General features: G+C 44.1%; 1 protein-coding gene across 6 annotated transcripts in view; it reads left to right on the top strand.

The window, feature by feature from the left end:
* The window catches only part of sash1a (SAM and SH3 domain containing 1a), a 140150-nt gene that overhangs the window by 106670 nt on the left and 12289 nt on the right, over window positions 1-21191 (top strand). For 5 of the 6 annotated variants that reach the window (XM_063056314.1, XM_063056320.1, XM_063056317.1 and 2 more), the window contains exons 13-15: window positions 2863-3032; window positions 12531-12740; window positions 15272-15422. In XM_063056314.1, coding sequence (XP_062912384.1) covers window positions 2863-3032; window positions 12531-12740; window positions 15272-15422 — 531 coding nt within the window. The remainder of the gene's footprint in view (window positions 1-2862; window positions 3033-12530; window positions 12741-15271; window positions 15423-21191) is intronic. The other variant, XM_063056315.1, reaches the window with a different exon arrangement.

Here is a 21191-nt window from a genome sequence, read left to right as displayed (position 1 = left end):
GACCTTGAGTTACTTTCTAAACAAAAATATCTTCTGGAGTGTTAAATTATGGGAGTGGGCTGCTCTGATTCATTAAATACCCCTTGAATGGATGACTTGCAAATGGTTGGAGTGGGAAGTGGGGTTGGTGGGGAACATATAGCCGTCCAGGTTTGACAATACTTTTAGAGCCTCTGATTCATGAATGGGAGGAGTACATTGTTCAGTGTGGTTGATTTAAGAGCAATGGAGTTGGGTGTTTCATGTCTAAACAAATGCCACAGATGTGTAGAAGTTATTGTGACACTATTACGGCTTGGCTTTGGAGTTTGGAGATCAGTTCCAGTTTCCTCTGTGAGCAAGTTTGTACGTTCCTTCCAGTGTGCGCGTGGGTTTCTCCCGGTGCTCCAGTTTCCTCCCACAGTCCAAAGGCCTACCAGTTAGTAGGTGAATTGGTCATTGTAAATTGTCCCATGATTAGGCTAGGGTTAAACCGGCAGTTTGCCGGGCGGCACAGCCTGACGAGCCGGAAAGGCATGTTCCATGCTGTATCTCTAAACAAAAAATAAAATACTTAGAGCATTCCATCTCTGAACATTTACATGGCCTGCTTCCTCTCCTTGTATTCCCCATTCCTCAGCCACCCCACTTCCCCTCCTAACATTACTCCCACCCTATTCCCAACCCCCACATGGCTTTTCCTGTAATTTTGTTCAGCAGCTTAATTAATCCATGCCCCTTTCAAAATTCTGCTCTTTTCCTCACTACTTGCTTCCCAACTTTGCACCATCGGCAAAACTTGCTGCAGACTGCTTGGTGATTAGAAATAGTTGAATCCCTGGTACTGAAGGTTACAAGTATGAAAATAGCCCATTCACCCCAACCTTCTGTTATCTGTCGGTTACCAATCCCTTCTCCATGCCAGCAATGTTACCTCCAGCCCCATTTAGTCCTAGGCAACAACCTTCTGTTATCTGCCAGTTACCAATCCCCTCTCCATGCCAGCAATGTTACCTCCAGCCCCATTTAGTCCAGGCAGCAACCTTCTATGTAGCACCTTCTCCAATGCCTCTTGCAATCCAAATATACCAATTCTACTGGCACCTCTTTGTCTATCCAGTATGTCACATCCTGAAAGAACTCTAGAAAATTTGTCAGATACAATGCCCCTTTCATAAAGCCATGTGGTCTCTGATTGACATATGATGTTCCAAATATGGTGGTATTAACTCTGAAATCCCAGCGTTGTCACGGTGGCAAATATTTGGCAAACTGGCCCATACTTTTATGCTTTGTGTCTCCTTGAGTAGTGGTTGCATTAACCTACACATCCACTGTCTCTGTAGCCAGTTTTAATTAGGGGCCAGCAAATCCAGGGGAATTGTTGTCCATTAGCCCTAAGTTTTCGGTGGTGATAGAGATTGTCTTCAGTGTCATCTCTCCATGAAGCCTAATTGAACATCATTATTTAGAATTGTGCCCTTTTCCTCTTTTCCACTGTTAATTCCCCAGGTATTTTCCATTAAGGGACCAGGGTTTACTATTCCCTTTCCATACACCTGCAGAAAGTTTTCTTTCTTTCGCATTTGTTTTCATGCACTATCTTCTCAGTTTTAATTCTGCCATGAAATTGGACCAGGAGGAATATCACATCACTGGGATGGGAGAAAGGTTCAGGTTTTTTTTTGACGGGGGTGGGGTGTTAGAAAACATACCACAAGGGGAAGTGAGGAATTGGACTACTACAACAGGGAGGTGAGTGGGAATCAGGTCACACCTTGTGGGGGGGGGGGGTTAGAATTGGTTCACAATGGGGATGTACGGATAGGGGGTTAGAATTGGTCCACAATGGGGATGTACAGGTGAGGTGAGGGGAAGAATTGGACTGCAATGGGGAGGTGTGGAGTGGGAATTAGGTCACACCGTGGTGGGGGGGGGGAGAATTGGTTCACAGTGGGGATGTATGGATTGGGGGGGGTGGTAGAATTGGTTCACAATGGGGATGTACGGATAGGGGGTTAGAATTGGTCCACAATGGGGATGTACAGGTGAGGTGAGGGGAAGAATTGGACTGCAATGGGGAGGTGTGGAGTGGGAATTAGGTCACACCGTGGTGGAGGGGGGGGGGAGAATTGGTTCACAGTGGTGATGTACGGATGGGGGGTGGGGAAGAATTGGACTGCAGTGGGAGAGGTGTGGTGGGAATCAGGTCATACTATGGAGGTATGGGGGGTGGGGGAAGGAAGAATTGGTCCACAGTGGGGATGTACAGATGGGGGGGGGGCGAGGAATTGGTTCACAATGGGGATGTATGGGCGAGGGGAGCAGAAGAATCGGACTGCAACAGGGAAGTGGTGGAAGGTGGAAGGTGGGTCACAATGGGAAGAGGGACCATTTGGACCACAAGCGGACAATGGAGGGCAGAGGTGAGACCAGAGAATCAGATCAATATGAGGAGAGGTGGAGATCTGGACCAGGGGTGGAAATTACTTTAGAGGACTAAATCGGACAACAGGATGTATAGCAGGGCGTGGGGAGGGGGGAAGATGGGCTACGAGAGCTAAGGAAAAGGGACTGATCAAGGAGAAGAGAATCAAACCGAGGATGAGTGGTCAGTCTAGCTAGTGGGGTTTGAAGAAGAGTGTTGTGGGGGGGGGGGAATCTGACCACAATAGGGTGGGTGTGGAGAGGGGAGTATCTGGATGACATGCAGATGACAAAGGGGAAGAACTACCCCCAGGATCAAGCGGGTGGAATTTAGACCAAGCAGAAGAGCGTACAGCCACACTTTGCAGGGTTCCAAGCAAGTACAAGTGTTCTGGGAAGGGAAGCTGAGCTGCTGTAACAAGTGCGCTTCTCACCCCTCATTGTCCTCTTTTTCAGGTGGTCAAACAGTGAGCACCACAGACTCGTCAGCCAGCAACAGGGAGAGTGTGAAATCAGAGGATGGGGAGGAGGAAGAATCTGCCTACCAGGGCCCTTTCTGTGGCCGGGCCAGAGTCCACACTGATTTTACCCCGAGCCCGTATGACACCGATTCACTGAAACTCAAGGTACCACTAAGTCTATCTTCACATTATTTGTGTATTTTGATTAGGGAGCTTAAGGTAAAGAGACCCTTGGGAGGCAGTGATTATAATATGATAGAATTTACCCTGCAACTTGAGAGGAAGAGCTAAAGTCAGATGTTTCAGTATTACAGTGGACTAAAGGGAATTATAGAGGCATGAGAGAGGAGCGGGCCAAAGATGATGGGAAGGCGACACTAACAGGGATGACGGCAGAACAGCAGTGGCTGGAGTTTCTGGGAGCAATTTGGAAGGTGCAGGATAGATGCATCCCAGAGAAGAAGCAGTATTCTAAAGGCAGGATGACACAACCATGGCTGACAAGGGAAGGCAAAGATAACATAAAAGTAAAGGGCAGGGCATATAATATAGCAAAAAATGAATGGAAAGTGAGAGTATTGAGAAGCTTTTAAAAACCATAAAAAAACCATAAGGAGGGAAAAGATGAAATATGAAGGTAAGCTAGGCAGTATTATCAACAAGGATAACCGGAGTTTTGTCAGATATATAAAGAGTAAAAGAGATTAGATATTGGATTGCTGGAAGATGACGCTGGTGGGAGAACAAGGAAGAACTGACTAAGTATTTTGTATTAGTCTTCACTGTGGAAAACACTCGCGGTATGCTGAAGTTCGAGAGTGTCGGGGCAGAAGTGAGTGCATTTGCCATTACTAGGAAGAAGATGCTTGGGAAACTGAAAGGTCTATGGGTAGATAAGTCACCGAGATCAGATGGACTATATCACAGTGTTCTGAAAGAGGTGGCTGAAAAAATCGTTGCGGCATTGGTAGTGATCTTTCAACAATCATTAGGTTTTAGAATTGTTCTGTAGAGCTGGAAAATTGCAAATGTCACTCCACTCTTCAAGAAGGGAAGGAGGTAGAAGAGAGGAAATTGTAGACCAATTAGCCTGACCTCACTAGTTGGGGTAATGTTGGAGTTGATTGTTAAGGATGAGGTCTTGGGGTACTTGGAGGCACATGGTAAAATTGGCCAAGGTCAGCATGGTTTCCTCAAGGGAAAATCTTGCCCGACAAATCTGTTGGAATTCTTTCAGGAAATAATAAGCAGGATAGACAAAGGAAAATCAGTGGATGTTATGTACTTGTATTTTCAAAGGCCTTTGACAAGACAACACCGCATAAGAGACTGCTCAACAAGATAAGAGTCCATGATATTTCAGGAAAGATAGTAGCATGGATAGTGGATTGGCTGATTGGCAGGAGGCAAAGAGTGGGAATAAAGGGAGCCTTTTCTGCTTAACTCCCAATGACTAGTGGTATTCTGCAGAGGCTGGTTTTGCGACCACTTTTTTATGTTATATGTTTATGATTTAGATAATGGAGTTGATGCTTTGATGCCAAGTTTGCAGATGCTACAAAAATAGGTGGAGAGACAAGTACGAGGAGTGATTGATAAGTTCGTGCCCTAAGATAGAAGGAGTCAATTTTCAAAAACCTAGCACATTTATTTTTCCTACATTTACACACCTAGTCCAGTGGTCGTGGAGCATACAGATCCCTTCTTTGTAGAAGTCGGCGTCTTGGACCTCCAGAAGTGGTCCACAGCAGGGGTGATTGATAAGTTCGTGGCCTAAGATGAAAGGAGATAAGTTATTAACTTCAGACTTTCTTCATTTTCACTAAAAGAGTTGAACTGCACATGCATATAACGAGAGCTATATAACTCATCTCCTTCTACCCTAGGTCACGAACTTATCAATCACCCCTGCTGTGGACCACCTGGAGGTCCAAGACGCTCTCGTTGCATGCGCGTACAATTTAACTCTTTGAGTGATAATGCAGAAAGTTTGAAGTTAATAACTCATCTCCTTGTACATTAGGCCACAAACTTATCAATCACCCCTGCTGTGGCCCACTTCTACAAAGTGCTCCACGACCTCTGGACTAAGTGTGTACGTGTAGGAGGGGACTATGTTGAAAAATAAATGTGCTAGGTTTTCTACGCCACGAACTTATCAATCACCCCTCGTAGTGATGAGGAGGCAGGGAGGCTACAAAAGGACTTGGGCAGATTAAGAGAATGGGAAACCAAGTGGCAGATGGAATACAGTGTGGTGTCGTGTGTGGTCATGAACGTTGATAGAAGGAATAGAAGCACAAACAATCCTCTGAGCAGGGAAAAAATTCAAAAATCTGAAGTGCAAAGGGACTTGGTAGTCCTTGTGCAGGGTTCCCTAAAGGTTAACTTGCAGGTTGAGTCCATGGTGAGGAAGCCAAATGCAATATTGGCATTCGTTTCTAGAGGACTTGAATATATAAGCAAGAATGTAATGCTGAAGCTTTATAAGGCATTGGTGAGGCCTCACTTCGAGTATTGTGAGCAGTTTTGTGTTTCTTACCTAAGTATGAACTGATGTTGGAGAGGGTTCAGAAGAAATTCACAATAATTATTCTGGGAATGAAAAGGTTAATTTATGAGGAGCATTTGATGGCCCTGGGCCTGTACTTACTGGGATTCAGAAGAAAGTGGGGGGTGAAGGAACTCAGTGAAACCCATCGAATCTTGCAAGGCCAAGATAGTGTAGATGTGGAGAGGATCTTCCCTTTGCTGGTGGAACAAGGACCTGAGGGCACAGCCTCAGAACAGAGGGACGACAAGTCAGAACGGAGATGAGGAGGAATTTCTTTAGCCAGAGGGCGGTGAATCTGTGGAATTTGTTGCACAGGTGGCTGTGGAGGCCAGATCATTAGGCGTATTTAAGGCAGAGGTTGATAGATTCTTGATTAGTCAGGGTGTGAAAGGTTACGGGGTGACGACAGGAGAATGGGGTTGAGCGGGAAAATGGAACAGCCGTGAGGAAATGGCAGAGCAGACTTGATTAACCGACTGGTCTAATTCTGCTCCTGTGTCTTTTGGGACGGGAGAAAGCTGGTAGGGAATATGAATACTAGCATGGACAAGTTGAATTGAATAACTGATTCTTCAATAATTTAGTAACATGTAAGTAGCATATTCAGCACTTCTATCAACATGTTGACCTGGTATAGTAAAATTAGTGAGGGCCACAGTGAAACAGTTGGTAGAGACTCTGTGCTACAAATCTGATTCACTCCTTGCTTCCAGTGCCGTCTGTCTGGTGTTTGTACGTTCTTCCTGTGACCGAGTGGATTTCCTTTGGCTGATCTGGTTTCCTCCCACATACCAAAGATGTGCGAGTTGGTTGCTTAATTAACCGCTGTAAAGCGTTCTCTCTCTCTCCCCCCCCCCATCCCTGTGTACATCTGAGTGATAGAATCTTGGGGGAGTGTGTGGGGAGAATAAAGTACAAGTGGGTACTTGATGGTCATAGCAGATGTTCTGGGCCCGAGGACCAGTTTCCATGTCATGTGGCTACAGGACGCTTTTTAAAAAAAAATCTCAATGTCAGTCAGTGAGGAATTACTGTAACTCCTAATGTCTAAACTGATCACTTTTACCACAAACTAGTGATGATCTTGTCTCATGAGGAAGGGGGACTAGTCACAGAATCTGACGCGATAACAACTCTACAGCTTAGAACTATCCTGTTTTCCCTCCTTGCCACTCCCAATGACAGATCTGTGACTTGTAACATTAACTGTATTTCTCCTTTCACAGCTGCTTCTCGATCCTTGTCCTTTTTTTCCCCCAAAGACTTGCTGTAAAAGCTAGGATGGTTTCTGTTTCAGTGCTGCAGATTCTTGTATCACTTATTAGGTAAAAAGACTTTCCCTCCCAGTGTGTTCAGAAATTCCTTGTAATTTGGAGCGCATTTGTCACATCTCCGATGCTGTAACAAAAGCAACAACAGGTGCTCAGATTCCTCCTTGCACACAAAGGCCATCTCCAATGCCGACACATGAAATCTTCCCTTTAACTTCTCATTCCCCTTTATATTGTTGACATGGTAAAGAATCCAAAACTGTACACAGTGATCTAATTGCAGCCAAATTAATGGTCTGTGTACGATTTGCATTATTTCACTCTCGATTAGAACGCCACATATTTCTTGTGCTGCACTTTTAAATAATCTGTGACCTTGCACATAGACTAGTACCTTTATAGAGAACTACAGCACAGCTACAGGCCCTTCTTCATTTGATGCCCTCCTCATTATATATCTGAAAGTTATTAGCACACATTTCCCTGCACTAAGTTTCGTCTTGTGTGATTATGTTCTGTTGACTAATCCGTGTTCTGAAAGTGTTTGTTCTGAAGTGGGTGACGTGGTGGTCAGCTAGTAGAGCTACTTCCCCTCAGGCCCATTAATCTGGCCTGACCTGTTGTTGTCACTATGGAGTGTTCACTTTCTCCTTGTGACTACATGGGCTTCCCCCAGTGCTCAGGTTTCCTCCAGTATCCCAGATACGTAGAGGCTGGTAGTTTGCTTGACTGCTGTAAATTGCCCCCGGTGTACCAGTAGGTTTTAGAATCTGGGGAGAGCCCCGTTAAAGCTACAAATGGTGGGGGAATGCGATATAGGCTCCAGGGGCTGAAATAGCTTCCTCCATGGAGGTAAGGTCGTCGTTATCATTAACAATATTCCCTCCTGTATCCATGTTTTCACTTGTTTTATGTCAGGGAGAAGTGGCCCAGCACTGCCCCCTGTAGGTGGAACAGAGTTAAGCTTCTGTTCAGCAGTGAACGGCTCTGGATCGAGTACCAATGAATTAGTGCAGGAAGAGAGAAATTTTTCATCACTCCTCTTATGTGAACGTTCCTAGTTGAGTTCCAAATCCATCAATTCTATTTGTGTCTGAAAATCTCATCTGGAATGTGCTCAGCGACAGGTTATTCACGGTGTTCCAGATGGAGAGCTCCAAATGTTCATAACTCACTTGGAAATAAATTTCTCATCCTCTGCCAAAGTGGCTGGTGGACTTTCCTCAAGGTAGCGTCCCATAATTTTGAACTCTCCAACCAGAAGAAGCAGGTTCTTAACAACTATCCGAACAACCTAGTTCAGAATCTTTTAGTTAGATCATTCCCATTTTGCCGAACAGGTTCGGCAATGCCCTGCAGTGCATGTGTAAGGTGGGTCACTGGAGTGGCAGATTCTGACATCGTTCAGTGGGCGAAGGGCTTCCTCTGTCCCACCCTCCTCCTTCATCAAGATCTCCAGCAGAGTGACAGGGTCACAGATTTCATGTGTCATGCAGTAAGCTGTGGGATGGCTTGTTGTAGCACCATGTTAAACCTTCCGATGTCTGACCGTCACCGACGACCTTATCCCTCGTGAAAATCTGGTCCTGTAGTTACGCAGTACGTTGCCCCTGTTGGAGTCAGTGTCACTGAAGCTGGTGCGTTAATCCTGCTTGCATCCTGACCGGGTCACGTGGTCGTGGGTTCAGCGTGAATCGTGAATGCAACGTCCATTTCCAGTGCTGAACGATTGAGCAGCCTCTGCCCAGTTCAGTTTCCCATCAACTTTGCTTTGTAAGCAAACTTGAATAGATTTTGCTGTCCTTTCCTCTCGGACCTTAGTATAGAATGAAAGTAGCTGATGCCCTTGTACTAATCCCTTTGGCACCTCACTAGCAGCAGCCTGTCAAACTCTTTGTTTTACGCTTTATTCCCGCTCTTTTATTTCTCTTAGCTAATCCACTTTCCATTTTAATTAGGGCTGTTAATTATCACACATTAATGTATGCAATTAAAACGATTCCAAATTAATGTGTTAGTTTTTTTAACTCCTTCACAAGGGAAAGGAATTTCATACTTTTCCAAACTAAATTTTGCACAGTGCCGACTAGGTCTAGTAATTTAGGAGGCGTAGAGCAGAGACCCAATATTATATGAAAATCCAAAAACAGCTGCAGATGCTGCAAATCTGAAATAAAAATAGAAAATGGTGGAAATACTCAGCAAGCCAGGCAGCATCTGTGGGAAGAGAAACAAAGTTAATGTTTTAGATCGAGCACTATTCATCGGGATTGAGAAAGGGAGAGATTACATTCTGAGGCATTCTCTTGGTTCCAACAGGAGAAAGCTCAAGTCTATTAGATTTTCTTTCAGCTCAATTAGCACAAGATTGTGAGACCTACTTATTTCAATAAAGCAACACACAAAATGCTGGAGAAACTCAGCGGGTCGGGCAGCTGCTATGGAAATGAATGAACAGTCAACGTTTCAGGCCAAGACCCTTTTTCAGGACTGAGAAGGAAGTGGGAGACTCCTTTACTAAAGCACCAGTTCTGTTACTGAGATTCAAAAGTCCAAAAAGGCCACTAATTGTTAGTACAGAGTCATTTAATTTTGCCTAGATTGACTTTGTTGCCTCTAGGCCATCAAAAAGTGAATTTTAACACTTTTATCTGAGGTAAATTATCTGTGACACCAAATGATGAGGTGACATTTGTTTGAGGTTGAAATAATACCATATTTTGGATTGGTTTCCCTTGTTCCAAGAAAATGGTGATGGTCTTATAGATGGCAGGCACTACCCACTAGTACCACACTTGCCTTTCAAGTCAGAGGGTAGCAGGCTCATGTCACATCTGTTCATTTTTTTTTGTAAATCTGTTTGACAAGTTGTTCCTCCATTAGGTGATTCCTCAGTTATAACCTAGCAAGGTAGTGTGTAACTTTGGAGGTGATCCCTGTGGCTGCTGCCGTTGGCAAAGGTGGCAGGGATCACAAAAATGTGAGGTTCTGCTGAAGTGGCCTTGCTGAAGATCGCAGAATCTTATAGGTGAAAGGACTCACTCAACCCGATAAGCTTCTGCCTGTTCTTTATCCTACACTTCATCTTTGCCCGTAACCCCACAGATCATGCCTCCTCATCTGTATGTCCAGTTAGCTTTCTTGTGGAATCTAACTCCACAGCACTTCCAGGCAATAAAGCCCTTATCGCTAGATACTTTGCCGAACATTTTTTATCCATGTTCATCCATCATTAAGGACCCCGATCACCTAGGACATGCCCCCTTCTCCTTATGACCATCGAAGAGGTACAAGAGCCTGAAAATACACACTCAGTGTTTTAGGATCAGCTTCCTCCCCTCCACCATCAGATTTCTGAATGGACAATGAATTCTCACTGTTTTTCTACATTCTCTTTTTGCGCTAATCATTTAAAATATATTTCCTTAGTGTAATTTATAGTTTTTATCATTATGTATTGCAGTGTACTGCTGCCGCAAAACAACAAATTTCTTGAGGTGCACCAGTGATGTTAAACCTCATTCTGATTCGCTTGGCTGCGAAACCTACTTGCTTTAGCAAAACCTCTCACATTTTTCAATACATTTATTAGCCATCTCTCGCGAAGGAAAACTCACTCTCCAGTCTCTCCAGATAACTGAACCTCATTAATATTGGTGCCATCTAGGTCATAGAGTTGTACAGCATAACCACAGGCCCTTTGGCCCATCATGCCTATGCTGGCCATGGTCCCTATCTATACTAATCCCACTTACACACTGGAGGCGACTTATAGTGGCTGATTACCTACCAACCTGCCAACCTGCACATCTTTGAGATGTGGGAGTAAACCGAAGCACCAGGGGAAGCCAAGCAGTCACGGGGAAAACTTGCGAACTGCACGCCAACAGCAGCAGAGGTTAGGATTGAACCTGCTGAATTTGTACCAGCTCTGTCACTGCATCATCCACAGACAATGATTGGGACAGGACTGGTTCAGCATATGGCTGTATCATGAATGGTACTGAGCCCAACTTTTGAATCCTAGAAGCTCTAGGGTTGGGTATTCTAGATGGTGGAAGGGATTTGGGCTCTGAAAGAGATTGTGGAAGCATTAGTAATGACTTTCAAGAATCACTAGATTCTGGGATGGTTCCGGAGGACTGGAAAATTGTGACATTCCACTTTTCAAGAAAGAAGGGAGGCAGAAGAAAAGAAGTTATAGACCAGTTGGCCTGACTTTAGTGGTTGGGAAAATGTTGGAGTTGATTGTTAAGGATGAGGTCTCTGAGTACTTGGAAGCACATGCTAAAATAGGTCAGAGGCAGCACAGTTTCCTTGAGGGAAAGTCCTGCCTCACAAATCTGTTGGAATTCTTTGAGGAAATATCAAGCAGGATAGACAAAGGAGAGTCAGTGTATGCTGTCTACTTAGATTTTCAGAAGACTTTTGACAAAGTGCCACATGTATGCTGCTTAACAAGAAAAGTACCTATGGTACTACAGGAAAGATACTAACATGGATAGAGCATTGTCTGAGCGGTAGGGGGCAGAGTGGGAATAACGAGAGCCTTTCCTGATTGGCTGTTTGTAATTAGTGGTGTTCCACAGGGTTCGGTACTGGGACCACTTCTTTTTACATTGTATGTCAATGATTTGGATGGTGGGTTTGATGGCTTTGTGACAAAGTTTGCCAACAATACAAAGATAGGTGGAGGGGCAGGTAGTGTTGAGGAAGTAGAGAGGCTACAGAAAGACTAGACAGATTAGGAGAATGGGCAAAGAAGTGGCAGATGGAATACAGTGTCTGGAAGTGTATGGTCCTGCACTTTGGTAGGAGGAAGAAAAGTGTAGACTACTTTGTAAGTGGAGAGAAAATTCAAAAATCTGAGATGCAAAGGGACTTGGGAGTCCTTGTGCAGGATTCCCTAAAGGTTAATTTGCAAGTTGAGTTGGTGGTAAGGAGGACAAATGCAGTGTTAGCATTCATTTCAAGAGGACTGGAATTTAAAAGCAAAGATGTATTGCTGAGGCTTTATAAGGCACTAGTGAGGCCTCACGTGGAATATTGTGTGCAGTTTTTGGCTCCTTATGTACTGACATTGCAGAGGGTTCAAAGGAAGTTCACGAAAATGATTCCAGGAACGAAAGGCTTATCATATGAGGAGCATTTGATGGCTCTGGGCCTGTACTCGCTGGAATTTAGAAGAATGAGTGGGATCTCATTGAAACCTAGCGAATGTTGACTGGCCCAGATAGAGGGGATATATGTTTCTTGTAGTGGGGGAGTCCAGGTCCGGAGAACACCACCTCAGAATAGAGGGACGTCCATTTAGAATGGAGGTGAGGAGGTATTTCTTTAGCCAGAGGGTAGTGAATCTGTGGAATTTGTTACCACAGGGGGCTGTGGAGGCCAGATCATTGGGGGTATTTAAGGTGGGGGGGTTAATGGATTCTTGGTAAGTCAGGGCATGAAAGGGTACAGGGAGAAGGCAGGAAAATGGGGTTGAGAGAGTGGTTGATCAGCCATAATGAAATAGCTGGGCCAAATCGATGGGCCAAAGGGCCCAATTCTGCTCCTATGCCTTATGGTCTTGAATGTGCTTTGTAAAGTACCTGGATACTGGGTTGCAGTATTCACTTACTTTTCTGTATTATCTGTGTGACCTTGCTCAATGGAAACTGACTGCTGGCTTCCAACAGCGATTAACCGTCTTGATTGTCTTGATGTTATGAAAGAAACTGTATAAAGTGAGATCTTTCTTTCTCCAAGGTGCACATTTCAACTGCAGTGACTGCATTTACTTCAGTTACTTTTGCACTCAGCAGAAAATAATAATGCTCCCAACCTGTTTTCCAGAAAGGTGATGTGATAGATATAATCAGCAAGCCCCCAGGGGGGACATGGATGGGCCTGCTGAACAATAAGGTTGGAACGTTCAAGTTCATTTACATGGATGTTGTGAACGATGAAGTGGAAAAGCCAAAAAGGCCGAGGAGGAGGAGACGAGGAGGCAAACACCCCAAGCCACACACTGTTCAGGAGCTGCTCCGGCGATATGACCTGGAGGTTGGTTTCATAACTTACAGCTTTATTGAATGACTTCCGAACTTTGCAGTAAAGAAGGTTTAACCCACGTAAGGGAAGTCAGCATTTGAGAAAGTCTCTAATCATCATGGGAAAACAGATATGACAGCCTTTCACTAGGATGTCTGCAGTATCATTCACACATTGAGTTCACCTATAATCATTAGGATCCTATTGATGTCTCAATACCACAACAGCAAGACAGATTGCATCAACAGAAAAACGCCTAACTCAATTACATTCAGAAAGGTGGTTGGTGCTCCTACTCAAGTAGGCAGGAGATTCATGAGATCACGTGGTATTTATTGCTCAGCTGTATTCAATTGGATCTACGCCCTGCTCATTCTCAAACCTCCAAAAGTGTCTCCCCTTAAATTAGTTTTTCAACATCCTTTTGCATGTTGTGAATCTTTCGGTCAGTAGACCCCAGGTGTGAAAGAACTTGCTCTGCCAAAAGTAATCTTCGCATCCCAGTTAGTCCTGACGAAGGGTCTCCGCCTGAAACGTCGACTGCACCGCTTCCTAAAGATGCTGCCTGGCCTGCTGCGTTCACCAGCAACTTTGATGTGTGTTGCTTGAATTTCCAGCATCTGCAGAATTCCTGTTGTTCGCATCCTCTCTGTTTGTTTTGCTTTAAATCTAATCTGGGAGTTTTCTGCTTTGGAAATAGTTTCTGCTAAATCAAAAAAAAAACCTTGTCTGGATATTCACTAAGATTTGACGTATTTCCTTAACTGTGGTTCTTGAAATAGCAAATAGTTCCTGAGCTGACTAAAGTGTGTTTTATGAAGGTTTAATGCATCTTACTTTTTGTACTCTTATTTTTTGTATTCTATTTGCTATTTCAAGAACCCCAGTTAAGGAAATATAATCAGGTGAATCTTGCCCTTTTTAATAGATTTTGTGCCTTGGCACCTTCAAAGACTGTTAATTTGTAACCCCACCTTTATGGGTCCTTTGGATGAATGCTACTTGCAGAATTTCCCCATTTAATTCACGTTGCTCATATTTACTGCTAAATGGATCACTTTGTGCCTGACATTAAATTCATCCGCTGTGTGCCCACAACATGAGCTCCATTTCAATCTGTGTAGATCAGGGGTTCCTGACCTTTTTTTTAATGCCATGGGCCCCTATCGTTAACCGAGGGGGCCCCATGGATCCCAGGTTGGGAACTCCTGCTGTAGACGCTGCCTGACCTGTTGAGTGTTTGCTGTTTTCTTTCGTTTTCCTAAACACCAGAGTGAGCCTCTCCTCTGTTAACTGCACTTCTGAGTTTCAGGTTATCTGTAAACTTCAAAATTATTTGTTGATTGAGATACAGCGTGGAATAGGCCTTCCTGCCCTTTGAGCCATGCCACCCAGCAATCCCTGATTTAAGCCTAATCATGGGACAATATACAATGACCAATTAACCAACCATCCTGTGGGCCTTTGGACTGCGGGAGGAAACCTGAGCACCTGGAGAAAACCTACGCGTTTACGGGGAGAACGTACAGGCAGTGGTGGGAATTGAACCCGTGTCGCTGGTACTGTAAAGTGTTGTGCTAACCGCTGTGCAGCCGTGCCTAGTTATCCAAACGTGTATCCGGAGGTCAGTGGACCAAACGTTGATCCAGATGGAGCATCAGTTTACAAGTTCATTATCTTTCTTTCTTTATTTATTAATCATTTTATTGATTTTTAAAAACATAAATACAGTCATGAGGAGAATTAGTTCAAATATATATATCAGTAACAATGTAAACCAAGATTAAGACAAACGTCAAAATCATAGATATTTTTAAACTAGTATAAAATATATAATAATAAAAAAATGAAAATAGCAATTCTCCTCTTACCAGTTTATGAAGAGAAAGGAAAAAACATCGGGTATTAAATGAAAAGAAAAGAAACCCACTACACTATAATAAAACAAAAAAAAGGGACTGGGTAGTCCATTTTGAGGATACGACCAACAAAAGAAAGAAAGAAAGACTTTCTGATCAAATCTAAAACTTTGAGGGGGGGGAAGATTGAAAGAGTAATAAATCAAATTAAATGAAAATATTGGATAAAAGGTCACCATATTTGCTCAAATTTAAAGGATGTATCAAATGTCCGACGACTTATTTTCTCTAAACTTAAACAGGACATAATGGAGGAGAGCCAGTAAAAGATGGCAGGTGGATTAGAATCCTTCAAGTTCATTATCTGAATGCTCAGCACTGCTGACTGTCTTCTGGTCCTTGACCTGTGGTTTAACACTGCAGCTGTCGTGGCTTCATTCTCTTGTAATTTGTCAAACAGCCTTTAAATCTAGTTACTGGCTACTATTTGTGTGGAACAGTAGTTAACTTACCAATAATAATGCAGTGCCAGGACTAATAGAGGCACAAGTTCAAACCCCGTTGCAATGCTGCGGAATTTAAATTCTGTTAATTAAATAGTCCCATGAGAAGAGTCTTCGGCCTGTTATCCCACTTGACCGTTTCCTGGTCTCCATCACTCTGTTGTGTTTGTTCCGTTTCCAGCAACACATGCCAACTCTGCTGTTGAATGGCTACGAGGACTTGGACACGTTCAAGCTGCTGCAGGAGGAGGACTTGGACGAACTGAACATCCTGGAGCCAGAGCAGAGGTCTCGGCTGCTGCTGGCCGTTGAACTCCTGCACGACTATGACAGTAAGACCAGCACCTTAATTTGCAGTAATGTGTTTGAGGCGATACAAAGGGTCATTTGTTGGGATTATCGTAATATCTGCACAGTAGATATAGTTAAAGCAAAGACATTTTTGGTACTGTTGAAAACTCAGCTTCTCTCAGAATGTGATTGTTAAGCAGTAAAGCACAGAAGGTTACTCGTCAGCAAGGTGCACCTCTCCCACCTGTGTTTCCCAAAATTTTATTGGTTAGTTGTCTATTATTATTAGTTTGTTTTTCTTTCAGTATTTGCACAATTTGTTGTCTTTTGCACAATGGTTGTTTGTCTTTGTGTGTAGTTTTTCACTGATCCTATTGTGTTTCTTTGTATTTACTATGTTTGCCCACAAGTAAGTGAATCTCAGGGTAGTAGATGGTGACATATACAGTGTGTACTGTGATAATAAATCTAATTTGAAACTTTCTCCCTTTTGGCCCATTGTCCATCATTCTCCGACCTCAAATAAAGTATTCAGTTATAGATTTTTTTAGTGTCCTATCTGTAAAATAAAAATCGCTTCCCACTTAGCCCTTGTTTTTGATTTTGACAAAGTTTATTCTCAGTGTGTGCGAGGTAATTTCATGTTTGGATTATTACTCAGATTTGCACAGAGGTTGCTGTACAGAACCAGACCATTTTGTCTTGTGCATTCGTTCAAGGGACATGGGCTTCACAGGCTGAGCCAGCATTTAACTGCCCATTTCCTAATTGCCCTTGGGAAGTTGGTGATGAACTAATGCAGTCCTTTAAGGTGAAGGAATTTTGATATGTTTCCATGTCAGGATGGTGTTTGCTTGGAGGGGTACTTCCAGATGATAGTGTTGGTCATTCAGTGCTTGCACCCATGTATTATCTTCCCAGTCTCATGTGACAGTCCATCTTCCATATCCTCGATGGCTTCATCTTCTCTCTCACCATTTCTAAATGCCATCATGGTCCCTCTTTCCTTTTCTCTTCCAAGGAATTGCTGCCTAATTTTTTTTCCTTGTTACTCCTGAGCCACCAGCTGGAAGGTACACTTCAGGTCGTGCAAAAGTGTGACAAGAAGTCCTTAGGTGAGCCCAGGCAATCGAAGATACTGCTGCATGTATAGTCACTGTTGAGGTATGAAGTATCTAGGGTTTCCCCACAAGGGATTGCAACTGCCCATTAACAGGCTCCAGCCCAACACACACAAAGTGCTGGAGGAATTCAGATTGGGCAGCATCTAGAGAAATTAATAAACAGTCAATATTTTGGGCTGAGACCCTTCATCAGGACTGGAAAGATAGGGGGAAGAAGCCAAAGTAATGTGGTGGGGTGGGGAGGGAGGAAAGAGTACAAGCTAGAAGCTGATAGGTGACGCCAGGTGAATGGGGGAAGGGGGTGAAGTAAGAAGCTAGGAGGTGATAGGTGGAAAAGGTAGAGGACTGGAGATGAAGGAATCTGATTGGAGAAGAGAGTGGACCTTGGGAAAAAGGGAAGGAGGAGCGGAGATGATAGGTAGGTGAGGAGAAGAAAAGAGGTAAGAGGAGAGGCAAAGTGGGGAATTGAAGAAGGGAGGGGGGAAATTACTCTTTAAGTTGGAGAAATTTATGTTCATGCCATCATGTTGAAGGCAATCCAGATAGAATGAGGTGTTGCTCCTCCAGTCTGAGAGTGGCCTCATTAAGGAGACCATGGAACGACATAGCGGAATGGGGATTGCAATTAAAATGGTTGGCCACAGGGAAATCCTGCCTTTTGTGGATAAAGCAACAGTGCTTGACAAAGGGGTCCCCCAATTTACATTGGATCTCACCAATGTTGAGGAGGCCACATTGGGAGCATCGGATACGGTAGATGACCCCAACAGATTTGCAGGTCAAGTGTTGCCTCACTCGGAAGGACTGCTTGGGGCCCTGAGTGGAGGTGAGGGCTGAGGTGAATGGATTTTTTTTGCTTGTGTGGATAGTGACAGGTGGGAGATTAGCAGGGAGGGACTAATAGACAGAAGAATCATGGAGAGAGCTGATCTTTGCAGAAAGTGGCGGGGGGGGGGAGAGATAAAGATGTGTTTGATGTAAGGATCCCATTGAAGATGGTGGAAGTTGTGGAGAAGGATGTGTTGGATGCAGAGGCTCATGGGATGGTAGGTGAGGACAAGAGGAACTCTATCCCTGTTAAGTTATTAAGAAGATGGGGTGAGGATGGATGTCTGGGAAATGGAGGAGATGTGGGTGAGGGCAGCAATAATGGAGGTGGAACGAAAACTAGGTTATTTGAAGGAGGAGGATACCTCTGTTATTCTGGAAAGGAAAGCTTCATCCGGGGATTAGATATAATGGAGACGAAGGAACAGAGAAAAGTGAATGGCTTTTTTGCAGGAGACAGGGTGGGAAGAGGTATAGTCAATATAGCCATGGGAGTTGGTAGGTTTATAAAAGATATTGGTAGACAGTTTATCTCCAGAGATGGAGACAGAGAGATTGAGAAAGGGGGAGAGGGGTGTCAGAGATTGCCCAAGTGAATTTAAGGGCAGGGTGGAAGCCGGGGGCAAAGTTGATGAAACTGGCGTGCTCCGCATGGGTGCATTAAACAGCACTAATGCAGTCATCAAGAGCTGGGGAACAGTACTAGGGAAGGCTTAAAACACGGACTGTTCAAAGTAGTAAACTAAAAGACAGGCATTGCTGGGGCCCATGCAGGTGCCCATAGCTTCACCTTAACTTTGGAGAAAGTGGGAGGAGCTGAAAGAGAAATTGTTGAGGGTGAGAATCAGTGAAGAAGGTGGTGGTGGAGGGGAACTGGTGGCTTTTATTGAGAGAGAAGCGGAGAGCTTGAATGCCTTCTTGATGGGGGATAGAAATATATAGGGAGTGGATATCCATGGTGAAAATCTGGCAGTTGGGGCCAGGGAATTGAAAGTTGCTGAGGAGATCAAGAGCAGGTGAAGTGTCGCGGATGTAGGTGGGAGGGGACTGAACCAAGGGGGATAAAATGGAGTCGAGTATGTGGACACGAGTTCAGTTGGGGCAGGAGCAGACAGAGACAATGAGCCTACCAAGACAGTCAGATTTGTGGATCTTGGGTAAGGGAACTATGAGGTTGGTGGCTGTGGGTGGGAGATCACCGGAGTTGGGGAGGTGGCCGATGCTGCCAGAGACAATGTCCTGATGATCCTCAATGGGGTCCTTTTCAAGGGGTAAGTTAGAGGAGATGCTTGAGAGTTGCCGCCTGGTCTCAGCAAGGTCGTGGTCGGTCTGTCGGGCTACCAAAGCACCCCCTTTGTCTGGGGTGTGATGGTGAGGTAGGGATTGGTATGGAGAGATTAGAAGGCCATGTGTCCAGAGGGGTTAAAGTTTGAAGCAAAACTGGCTCCAGCTGTCCCTCTAATTAAACTAAAATTCTTTTAATCTAACTAAAGTTCAGAGAGAGGGCATTACAATTAGTGGGAAGTTTTTAAAAACCAACAGAAGGCAACTAAAAAAGCAATAAGGAGATAAAAGATGAAATATGAAGGTAAGCTAGACAGTAATAAGAAAGAGAATACCAAAAGATTATTCAGATGTATAAAGAATAAAAGAGGCAAGAGTGGAGATTGGACCACTGTAAAATTACCCATGAGAGGTAGTAATGGGGAGCAAAGAAAAGGCAAATGAACTGAATAAGTAATTTGCATCAGTATTTACTGTAGGAGACCAGCAGCATGCCAGGAATTAGAATGTTGGGGGCAAAAGTGTGGATATTCTCTATTGCTAAGGAGAAGGTGCTTGGAAGCTGGAAGGTCTGAAGGTAGATAACTCACCTGGACCAGATGGACTACACCCCAGGTACCTGAAAGAGGTAGCTGAAGAGATTGTGGAGGTGTTAGCAGTGATCTTTCAACAATCACTAGATTCTGGAATGGTTCCAGGGAACTGGAAAATTCCAAATGTCACTCCACTCTTCAAGAAGGGAGGGAGACGGAAATTATAGACCAGTTTGCCAGACTTCAGTGGCTGGCAAGGTATTAGTGTCCATTATTAAGGAGGAGGTTTGGGGTACCCAGAGACACATGATAAAATAGGATGAAGTCAGCATAATTTCCTGAAGGGGAAATCTGCCTGGCAAATCTGTTGGAATTTGAAGAAGTAATAGGTAGGTTGAGTGGGTGGTAAGAAAGGCAAGTGCAATGCTTTCGCTTTGAGAGGACAGATATTGAAGTAAAGATATAAAGCTGAGACTTCATAAGGCATTGGCCAGACCACATTTGGAGTATTGTGAGTAATTTTGGGCCCCATGTCTAAGGAAGGATGTTCTAGGCCAGCTGGTGGCACAATGACATCAGCACCGGACCCCGGAACAGAGGTTCCAGGGTTCGAATCCAGTCGGGGCCGCTCCCGAGTACGCTTTCCATCCGTGCCGGGTTGAGTGTCGAGATCGCAACTCGACCTCGTAAAATAAAAAAGGGGAAATGCTGCAAAAGTGTCTGTGTGGGGAGTGGCGTACCACACAGTCTCTCTCTCTTGCTCCGCGCCTTGTAAAGGCTTGAAAAAGACATCATCGCTGACACGCAGACGCACACGCAAAAGAAAGGAAGGATGTTCTAGCTTTGGAGAGGGTCCGGAGGAAGTTTGCGGGAATAAAAGGGTTAATGTAGGAGGAGTATTTGATGCCTCTGGGTCTGCACTTGCTGGAGTTTAAAAGAATGGGCAAGTGGGGTTGGGGGGTGGTGGAGAGAAATCTTATTGAAGCCTACCAAACATTGAAAGGCCTAGACAGGGTGGATGTGGAGAGGATGTTTCCCTTCATAGGAGAGTCTAGGATCAGTAAGCAGATCTCAGAATACCAGGACGTTCCTTTAAAACACAAATAAGAAGGAATTTGTTTATGCAGAGGGTGTGATGGGTTCTTGATTAGGGTGTCAAAAGGTTATGGGGAGAAGGCAGAAAAATAGGGTTGAGAGGGAAAATAAAAAGCAGTAATCAAATGGCGGAGCAGATTTGAAGGGTCAAATGTCTAATTCTTGTGTCTTATGGTGTTAACAAAACCTTGGGTTTCTGAGTATAATTTTAGGCTCTGGTCCTAATGCACTGATCTACCGGAGTTTGATAGCGATCTGTTGGAAACCAGCTCAGATTTATGCTTAATTTCCACAACAATCATGAGCAAAGAGGCAGTTGATCGAGGATAACTGATTGCATCATTAATCCAAAACCCCGTCCATAGGTACCAAAAAAACTTGGCAAAACTTTGTACTGCAGAAGCAGCAAGTGAGGTGTTTAAGATGTTCTTAGATAGGTACAGAGAATGGAGGGACAATTGGACTCGTTCTCCTCGTGTTCAGGACTCAGAATGTGGATAAATGACCACGTTGGGGCAGAAAGGAATAATTTGGGTGGGTTCATTAGCTTAGTTAGTCCGGTGGTGTACAGTACTGTGGCACATCTAATGTGATGGAAATGAAACTCAATGCATAATGAAGAAAAGCTTCAGTACTACTGTGGAGCAAATAACACCAGAAAGTTTTGGAGCTGTAGACAAATTATGCAGGAGCTACTCTTCAGGTCAGACTGCATCTTTGAAGAGAGAAGCTGTGTTCACATTAACTCAATGACCTTCCAACAGAATGTGCAGTTCCAATGGAAGGTCGTTAACCTGAAGCATTAATTCTGTCTCTAGAGATGATGTTTGATGTGCTGAGCATCTTCAGCACATTTTGCTTATTGCTCCATTTAATCCTGATTTAAATTGAAGTTTAATGGTTGTTTGATTTGATTTGCATTAATCTTTTCTCAACATTTTTTCCC

The sequence above is a fragment of the Mobula hypostoma genome, chromosome 8 (assembly GCF_963921235.1).
Source record: "Mobula hypostoma chromosome 8, sMobHyp1.1, whole genome shotgun sequence".
NCBI lineage: Eukaryota > Metazoa > Chordata > Chondrichthyes > Myliobatiformes > Myliobatidae > Mobula > Mobula hypostoma.
The sequence above is the reverse complement of the archived record's forward strand: the minus strand, read 5'-3'. Positions and strand labels throughout refer to the sequence as shown.